Here is a 9,794-nt window from a genome sequence, read left to right as displayed (position 1 = left end):
GTTAATAATTTAACTTTTTAAATAGTATAAATATGAAATTTTTTATATGCAATTTAATTTTTAAAATCTTATGAAAAGGTGAATTGTATTTTAGTATATTTAATACATAACTATTTTAATTAATTTGATATAATATAAATAACTTGATGGGTTTAAAAATAACCAAAATAATTATTAATTAATATAATATTAAAAGATAAAATTAAAAAAATTAATTAAAAAACTTGAATTAACCTAGATAACTGGTCAAACCTAAAATTCAAGTTATAAGACAAGAATAATCTCATAAAATACAAATTAAAAAAACTTATATTTAAAAAAAAAACAAGTGAAAATAATATCATTGTAATAAATAGTGTTATACAAGGTTTTGGTATTTTTACAGGATATTAAAGAATAATTATTTTTAATAAGAGAAATGATATTTTAAGATTTTATTTAACGTTTTTCCTATAGCTAGCATGCAGATAAGTATTGAAAAACCAAATTAATATTTTTTATTTTGAACTTTCTATTTAGCACATCCATTTATAGATGCCTTTAGGGACCACTGCACCATCAAATGGACCAAAAGAAGATGGATAGAGGCATGTGGCAATGGCCCAAGGATACGGCCTGAGCAGTGTAGTTTCTTTCATAACGAACTCCAATGAACAGTGCCTAAAGCCATCAAATGCATAGCTTTTACATTCAAAAGCTGGTAAAGGTCGGGTAGCTAGATTGATTGATAGAGATTTCCATTCACTGTTGGATGCATGACACCAAAGTCACTCCTCAATGTTCTTTAATGTAGACATGGAAAGATTAGGGTCTGCTCCACCATGGCAGACCTTACAGGGTAGCTTTTAGTTTTCCCCGTTTCACTTTACGTCGATCAAAGGCCACTCGGTTTCTTGCGGTCCTCGAAGTGCCCTGAAAAGAGTACTTCTCGCAATTCATATAATCCAGTCCGTGCCATGTAGATTCTCTCTGGTGTGGCCACGGGAACGAAAATAATTGTTCAGGAATGAAACACCAGCTGGGCACAACGAATGGAACTGCAGAAATCTAGAAGGAAGGTAGGCTACTACCAGATTCATGCTCGCTAGTATTGGTGGCCCCATTACAATAATTTAGTGTTCATTCACAGACAAGAAGATCGAAAAACTGACATGATAACGTTAACAACTTTAACCATTAAAAACAAAGGCTGCCGCCCCATTGGACCATCACTGATCAACCCTCAAGAGAAGAACAAAAGATAATGAGCCAATGAGTTTGGTTAGACCCTTCTCAAGTTGCAAAGAGAAGCACATGATGAAAGACAGTGCCATGGGTATCAGCAAAAGAAGACTAAGACAATCCTAAGGTTCCGCTCATCCGCCATGGAAATCATCCGTTGCAGTTATAGTATCGTAAAAGGTGATTCTAAAAGGGATACATAGCTCACAACTTTAAGCTCTTAAAGAAGATAACAAAATAAGAATGACCTTCACGTTCCACACTCAATTCTACAACTTATACAAAGTCTTTACGGACCCTGCCTATGTATACACCGAGATTCAAATATTATTCCTTGATATGGGATATTGTGATTCCGCTGTGGCTTTGTTCTAAACTGATGCGATTTCCTTTCTACAACACTTCCTCGCAATGTCAGTACGGGGAAACTCCAGAAGCTATCAAGCTGGAAGCGATCCGGCCGGACAAACGCAAAATTGATAAAGGCTCAAGGAGCTCAGGAAAAATGCAAGACTTGGGGTCAAGGCAGATAATTCGTTCACGGGTCCTAAAATACACTGGAGGCCATTAGCCTTAAAAACAGTTTTTTTGGGTTTTTATCGCAGTGAAAAAAAAGAAAACAGTAGAGAAAATATTTAAAAATATAATACAGTTTTAACTAGTGCTTGTTTTTATTTGTAACACCTGAGTCACCGATATTATTTACGAATTTTTGTTTTTACAATTGTCATATATAATTTTATTCAAAATTAGTATTTCAGGCCTTTTTTTTTCCTCTTATTCCCTCCCCATCTCCCCACAATCACTTGTCTCTTTTCTTTCTTTGTCATCAATTTTTTTTTCTCTTTTTCCACCAAAAAAACACCTCCAAAACACCACAGGATCACTTATCTCTCTCTCTAACCCAAGATCGTCCTCTTCTCTCTCCACCACAAGTCAATCAATTTCAAACTAAAAAAGCCACCACTAATCATCATCACCATCCATATTCTATATTTTATCAATTTCAAACTAAAAAAGCCACCACTAATTATCATCACCACCCATATTCTATATTTAGAGATATATTAAACACTTTTTCTCTATTAGTTTGATATAATTTATACTAATGTTGTTAATTTGATTTCAAATAATATTATGGTTTTGAATTAGAGATTTTTTAAAAAAAATTAGGGTTTTTTGTAATCAAGTTAGTTAGATATAATTTGAGTTAATAATTACGTTATTTTGTGAAAGAATAAATGATTTTGGATTGTTGTTAATTGTGAATTAACAAGATTATTTTGTTAAATTTAATGTTGATTTAAGTTAAATTATGCACTTTAATTAACCCATTAAGGAAGGCATGATTCAAACTAAAGTAGGTTTTACTGCTTCTACAATTGTTGATAGACAACACCAATTAGTTGTGCCCCATTAAGGAAGGCATGATTCAAACTAAAAGAGGTTTTACTACTTCTATAATTGTCGATAGACAACACCACTTAGTTGTTAAGGCAAAACCTGATTATAGGTCGATTATATATATGTAGAGGTTAGATTAGTAGCATTTTTAAATAACTATTTTAATTAAATATTGTAAATTATTAAATCTTAACTACTTTAATAGTTTAAATAACTAAATTACTTGGTTTTTAAGGTGATGATCCTGAAACACCTCAACAATATATATTAATGGAGTTGCTTAAATGTGTTTGTCTATTTATTATCAAGGCTAGATTTTTTAATATTAGTCAGTTACGTGACATACATCTTTACCATATATTAATTGTAGCTCTGGTTGAGCGATGAAAGCACAAGACACACAACTTTCATTTGCATATAGATGAAATGATACATATACCATAGGATGTCGTTATATTGACTAGTCTTTTAATTAATGAGAGTCTTATGACAGGATATGGAGGGTCGATTGACATAGATATTTTAGGTGATTGTTTATTAAAAAGAGTGCCTCCATCTAATGTCTATAGAGTTAAAATTAACATGGTTGTATACAAATTTTAAAACCCCCAACAGATATGATAAATTACCAGTTGATTTTGTATGTTTGAGCATACATATTACATATGTTTCGAGTCTTATTTTTATAAGTATTGTTAACAGTACAATATTATAGTTTTTTTGGACACTACTTGAGAATTTTTAGATCATTCATAGTTATAGTTGGGGTTTATGCTTGCATATCAATAATCAACAATTATTTAAAGCATGTAAAAAAAAAAATTACATTTTTAACTCTGGCATTTGCAACTAGGGCAAATGCTATTTTCAAGTTAGGCCTCGTTTGTTTGAAGAAAAGTATTTTTTTTTTAAAAGTGAATTCTAGTTTTTATAATTTTTTAAAAATATTTTTTATTTAAAATAAAAAAATATTTTCTTAAAATCCAGACGAAATTCCTGTTTAACTAGAAAATATTTTTCATTAACTAATTTTTTTAATAAAAAATAAATAAATAATTAAATTTTTTTTTCAAAAACAACTTCCCCACCCTTTATCAATCATATTAAATCCCTAAATATATTTTTTACTTTTTTCTTTCTTTCTTTCTTTTTTACTGTGATAGGTTCCCAAAAATTCTCCAGCCTTAAAAGGTTCTCATCTTCACTGTTTCTGTTGCAGTGGGGTCTAGCTGCAAAGAACATGGACAGAAGGCGAGTGAGTACGAAGACCGATAATGGAGCCTGACAGCTCCATACAGATTCCTCACTTTTTCAATCTTCACACCGGGGTCCAGCACAGAGGCCGTAACAGCAAGTGCTTCGTCCCACTAGGGTCCGGCTAGCTGCTTCTGGAATAGGATCTTTTGCTTTAACTTTTTACCTTTTCCTCGTTCAGCCCATTTCTCTCTTAAGAACAATGCTCCTAATTATAAAAACTTCCATGGATGCAAATTTCACCGTAGACATCACCTTCGTAACACAAGAATGAGTGAAGCAGAAAGAGCTAGTCCAGGCAATCTTGCCATATCACAAATCAACACAATCCCAAGGTGATGGTAAGAACCACTCCAACCATCGCTCTCAGAATTTCCCTTATTGGACATTATGAAACTTTGTTCTATACATGTACAGGGGAACGACAACAAAGGGTAGCATAAAGCTTGATGCTGATTTGAATACTCAGGGGATTCCATGCTTCCATTAATTATAATAGTAAAAACATTCAAAAGGAGAACAGGTGTTCAGGGAGAATCCAGCCACAGAAAGTCCACAATATTATAGTACAGACATAACAAAGAAACTGACAGTATGGAACAATAAATAAAATAAAAGGCATGCAAATATTAAATAGCCAGATGAGTAGAGATACACCTTGATGTGGTAAAGACTTTTTTGAGTACCAAAAGAGGAAAGCCACTCAGTAAATTGCAACATTGATCCACTTTATTAGGGAATCAACCACCCCCAGCCCTCGAATACATTCACTTGGTGCTCTCCTCATAGTCCCGACCACCCCCCATAAAACACTCAACCAAACCAGTATAAGAAGCAACCATCATAAACCAGCTAACACTAAATTCCTAATTAAAACCCAAACCCTGAAAAAACACTGGACCCAAATAAAGAGCAATACCAAATTGACCAACCCATTAAGGATCCGGATCAGAACCTCTCCACCTTATTAGCCTTAATCACAGGATTAGCCTTCGCGATTGCATCACGGCCGGCACCTTTGAAATCAAAGAGGCACTCGTGATTCTCTGCGTACCTATGAGTCCCGCAGTATGTGCCACCGCACTTGCACTTGAATCCTGTCAAACCAACCTTCTTATTGCAGCTAAAGCACCTATTAGCCGGCTTTGATGGCACCTGATCATCACCAGCAACAACAGTTTCTGCTGACGAAGAAGCTTCAGCAGACACATCTGACTGCACGGAATTAGCCACCACCACAACTTGAGGGGCATCGACAGCAACCTTAGAATCAATATGTTGTTTTGGATTGATATTCAGTGTCTTTTCCATGGCAGCCTTGGCAGAGGCAGCTTGCTCTTCTTCGGCACGAAGGTCACGGTAACACTTGGAGCAAAGGTTCATGTTTGCAGCCGTACCAAAAAATCCACACCCGTTAACACAAAGCTTTGGCTCTGCTGGTGGGAAGCTTGTGCCGTCGTTTTGCTCAGAACCCATGTTTTATTTCTTGTTTCTACAATCAAACGAACACAACAGTTAGGGTTAGGACTTTCAAACAAGTTCTTGTAATCGCAATGTTCTCACGAATCTCAGGGGAGCGAAAGCGAGATCGTGTCTTCGGCGAGTTCTTATCAATATAACGATTACTGTATCGTTTATTATAGAAGAGGGGTAGTTGTTGTTTATGTATTTTACGGTTCATAATATTAACTACTTGACTGATATACCCTCTTACTGCCTGCTAAAGACACGGAGACGTCAGTGTGATATTGGGGTATTTGAGGTGATAAAGAGTAATCTGGGGGGTATAACCCATGGAAAATTTCGAATTACAAGGAAAGATCGAACTCATTAATAAAACTGCAACCACGGAATGACATATATGACCCCGCATTGCGCCCTCAATCAGGAGGACAGTATTGACTTTTCAAGTAAAGAGGAAACGAAAAATAAAAACATCAATTCCAGGACGGTGTTGGCTCCAGCTCATAGAATGAACTGTGTAATTTGTCTCCAGTTACTATCAATCCAAAGCGTCGCCTCCTTAAATGCTATTTACTAGTAATATCTGTACCGTTCAAATTCTTCATGATTAAGGATCACAGGGCGAGCACTAGCAGCCAAAAAAAAAAGGCAAAAAAGGGAAAAACGGCGACGACATCCTTCGATATCTCCAGAAATATGTTTTCATTGAGGAACAACATAAGAAAATCGAAAGGAAAGACACGATCTGTTGATGCAGAACAATAAGAGTTTCATTAGATTCCATACCTGAAAAAAAGATCGAAACTTTCGAACGCTCTCTAACTCCTGTTTGCGTTTAACTAATGACTGCCCTAAATCAACGATTGCAGAGAATTAGAGATTCAGTTAACACCAGAAAGAAATTATTTTTCTGGGAGTTGAAAGAGTGAGGCTATGAAAGAGGAGGAGAGAATTGAAAGGCGACCCGAAACCCTGTTTTTTGAGTCCATTAAGGTTAATAAAGGAAGAACATGGAACCAAGCTCTCGCTGTTTTTATTATTATTATTATTATTTATGATAGAAACCCAAGGCACACCACCACCCACGGTTTTATTTTTTCATTTATTTTCTAATGTCGGCAAAATAACGCATATAGGACATCATATTATCGTAGAACAGCAAATCTTAGCTGTCTGATTAAATGTTAATCTAAGTCTTACGTCATTGTTTACAATCTTACGGTTCAGTGGTGTGGGTCCAATGGGTGTTTCTGTTCTCATATTTTCTTAAGAATATCAAAAGCTTTTTTCCAAAAAGAGAGGGAGTGACCTGCCTTGCGAGAACCAAACTCTTCGTTTACACGCTTCTTCCCGAGGCAAGTTCTAACTGAACATGTGGGGCTCAGTTATTATTATATTATTATAGAACATTTCTTTATGGATTCACTGTCCTTTTTTTTTCCATCAATTTTTTTTGGATATTTTTTTTTATTAAATTAACAAAAACTAAGCCTCGTAAAAAAAACATTGAATCTGTAATTCATCCTTTCACTAAATTTAGTTAGATTTTTAGAATTTTTTAATTATGGCATAATTTAGTTATTTTGAGCTCAAATTAATATACTATCACATATATTTTTAGAATAAAAGGTTGGATTGAATCAAATAATCAATTGTTAAACGAACATATAAAATAAATGGTAATTTCAAATTTTATACAAAAAAATATATTTTCATCCCTTATTTTTTTATATTTATAGGTGATTATCCTTTTAGTTATTCAAGATTCAATCTTGATACATATTTTTTTTATTTTTCAATTTTTTTATTAAAAAAAATAGAGAACACCAGATTCTATATTAGAGAAACAAAGTGATTGTTGATAATAATTCCAGCCACAAAAAAAATTAAAAAAAGTATCAATGGATTAATTTCATAATGGTAATTTTACCTAGGTGATTTTTCTCATTCAGCTTGCTCAAGGATGTAAATCAAACCGCAAGAATATTTTTGGGTTCAAGTTGATTTTGGTTTTTGATTTTTTTTTTGAGGTCATGTATAAATTTATCAATGTGTTTTTTTGTCAAAAATATGTTGAAAATAAGTTTTTAAGCAAAAAAAATCAAAACCTTGATTTTCTATATATCAGATTTCGTAATAGAAGATTACGTGTCATCTGTTATCGCCATTGGCGATGCATTGTCTATTGTCATCAACTATTTCACGTTGTTTGCTCTCTGTTTTTTTTAAATAAAACAAAAAATATGTCATCCATTCTTTATTTAAAAAAATAATAATAAAAACAAGCCCACATGCGTAGTTTGATAGAGGATAAAGAATGGCAAAATTCATATATAAAAGGGACAAAAATCTTGATTGACACTGATCTTTGCCATAAAACAGGTCGAAAAAGTGAGTTTCACCTAGGTTTTTTTTATCATTTCTCTTGCCTTAAATGGTAGATATGAGCCTAATAAGTTTTTTTTGGGTTTATTTTGGTTTGTTAGGCAAATTTTAAGTTATTTGAGGCTATAAAATTATTTACCAATATATCTAGAGTGCTTTCTAAGTATTTTGTGTTATCACATGTGTGCAGTGTCATGATGATCATCCTCTTGAATAAAAATTTTTTGTCCTTTATTAGTAAAAAAAAAAGAGAGAATGATAGTTGTCACCTCATATTTTAATCATTAAAAAGCTTAACTAGTCTTAAAGTTTGGGTATATGAACTGATTATGTAAATATAAGGTATTAGTATCCATAATACTTTTTAATTAGGGTAAGCTACATTGTTCATTTGTTTGAAATAAGTTAAGCTACTGTTGTGCTTTCTAATCGTTAGTTTGTTTAAAGTTGAAAAAAGCCTTTTCAATAAAGAGATCATTATCTTATTAAATTAAAAACCTAATTGTTCTAATATCAATATAAAAACAAATTGAACTACCTTTTGTTTACTATCGAAAATACGTGTTGCATATAAATTTGTAATTTTAGATACTAACCCAAAATAAAATATTTTTTTAGTATCTTTGAAATACATGTCAAATTCTCATTACTTTAATAAATTGGTTATTGAATCAAAATATATATGCTAATACATGTTTTTGAATTTTTATATGGAGATACAATATGATTTTTTTATAAATTTTTGAGAGATTTGACCATATGCAAGTTAAAATGAAAAATTGTATTTTGAATGAAACATTTTTATTGTTTTTTTATGGAAAATAACAAATTTATTTAATATTGAAAAAAAGTCTTGTATTTAGGTCACAATTGTAAATATTACATATAAGAAGGTGAAGATAAAAGTGAAAAAATCAAAATTTAATTCCAAGATCATCATTGAACCTTTGAAAAATTAACTAAAACCCACATTTGACAAAACATGATAATAAGTTTTAAATCAAATGAGATATCAATTTAAAAACAATTTATTTAATATTCAAACGAACTCAAAAGCAAGGAAAACACTAAACATTCATATAATTTTTCTTCATGTCACATGCTTCACTTAAATTTAATGTTAATCAAAATAAACCAAATCTCAAATCCCAACATAACTCATGCGTTAATAGTTAATATTTACAAAACAATCACAACTTAAAAAATAAATTTATGATTCGACACAAATAATCATATTATTTCAAAATACAAACACAAATTAAACCTAATTAATAGTTCAAACAATCCTAATATTAAACAAAATAACAAGCAATCGGTTCCAAAATTTCACAATATTATCACAATTTGTCCAAAACATAGTAGGAGTTCATAAATCAACATTTTGATATGCTTAACATGTCTAGTGTATACTAAAACTAGGTCCACAATGTTCCTGGAATAATAACATCATGCGTACCACGTGCCACCACCATTAATGTCATGTGGATTCACACGCTGCTGCTAATGGTAGAGCGCGAGTTGTTGGATTGGAAGCACCACGATCTCCTCTTCACTTCTACACTAGTGGTGCCACCCATCACCGCTTTGAGGAAGAAGATCTGGCCACCTCAAGGATAGAAAAGAAAAATGAAATTAAAACAACAAGGATTAAAATTCAAATACAACATAAATCTTATCTTTGATTGAATGATCAAATTGAAAAGAAAAATCAAATTTCACGAAAGGGCCAAAAAATAGTTAAAAGAACGAGAATTAAAATCAAAATAAAAATTTAAATTAATATTTGATTGAAGGGTGAAATTGCAAAGAAAAAACAATTCAATAAATGACCAAAAAAATAATCAAAAAAATGAAGATCAAATTAGAAAAAAAATAATAAATTAAAAATTGAGATTGAATGATGAAATTGAAGAAAAATCCATAAAAAGATAAAAAAAATTGGAAATTAAATAAATAAAAATTGGAGTTAAAATAACAACAACAAAGAGATCTAAATTATAATTTTCAGGAAAAAAATAAAAAACAAGAAAATAAAATAGCCTGTCGGTGACAAACCGGACCACTAA

General features: G+C 31.9%; 1 protein-coding gene across 1 annotated transcript; it reads right to left on the bottom strand.

Moving 5' to 3' along the window:
- Nucleotides 1-4,481: 4,481 nt before the first annotated feature.
- On the bottom strand, nucleotides 4,482-6,393 carry LOC105119853 (zinc finger A20 and AN1 domain-containing stress-associated protein 1-like). Its single transcript, XM_011018047.1, has 2 exons — nucleotides 6,130-6,393; nucleotides 4,482-5,371 (listed from the first exon to the last, which is right to left on the bottom strand). Exon 2 carries the CDS (start codon nucleotides 5,353-5,355, stop codon nucleotides 4,828-4,830), a length of 528 nt encoding a protein of 175 aa, XP_011016349.1. The 5' UTR covers nucleotides 5,356-5,371; nucleotides 6,130-6,393; the 3' UTR covers nucleotides 4,482-4,827.
- Nucleotides 6,394-9,794: the final 3,401 nt, after the last annotated feature.

This window comes from Populus euphratica, unplaced genomic scaffold (assembly GCF_000495115.2).
Source record: "Populus euphratica unplaced genomic scaffold, PopEup_1.0 scaffold3743.1, whole genome shotgun sequence".
In the NCBI taxonomy this organism is placed as follows: domain Eukaryota; kingdom Viridiplantae; phylum Streptophyta; class Magnoliopsida; order Malpighiales; family Salicaceae; genus Populus; species Populus euphratica.
The sequence above is the reverse complement of the archived record's forward strand: the minus strand, read 5'-3'. Positions and strand labels throughout refer to the sequence as shown.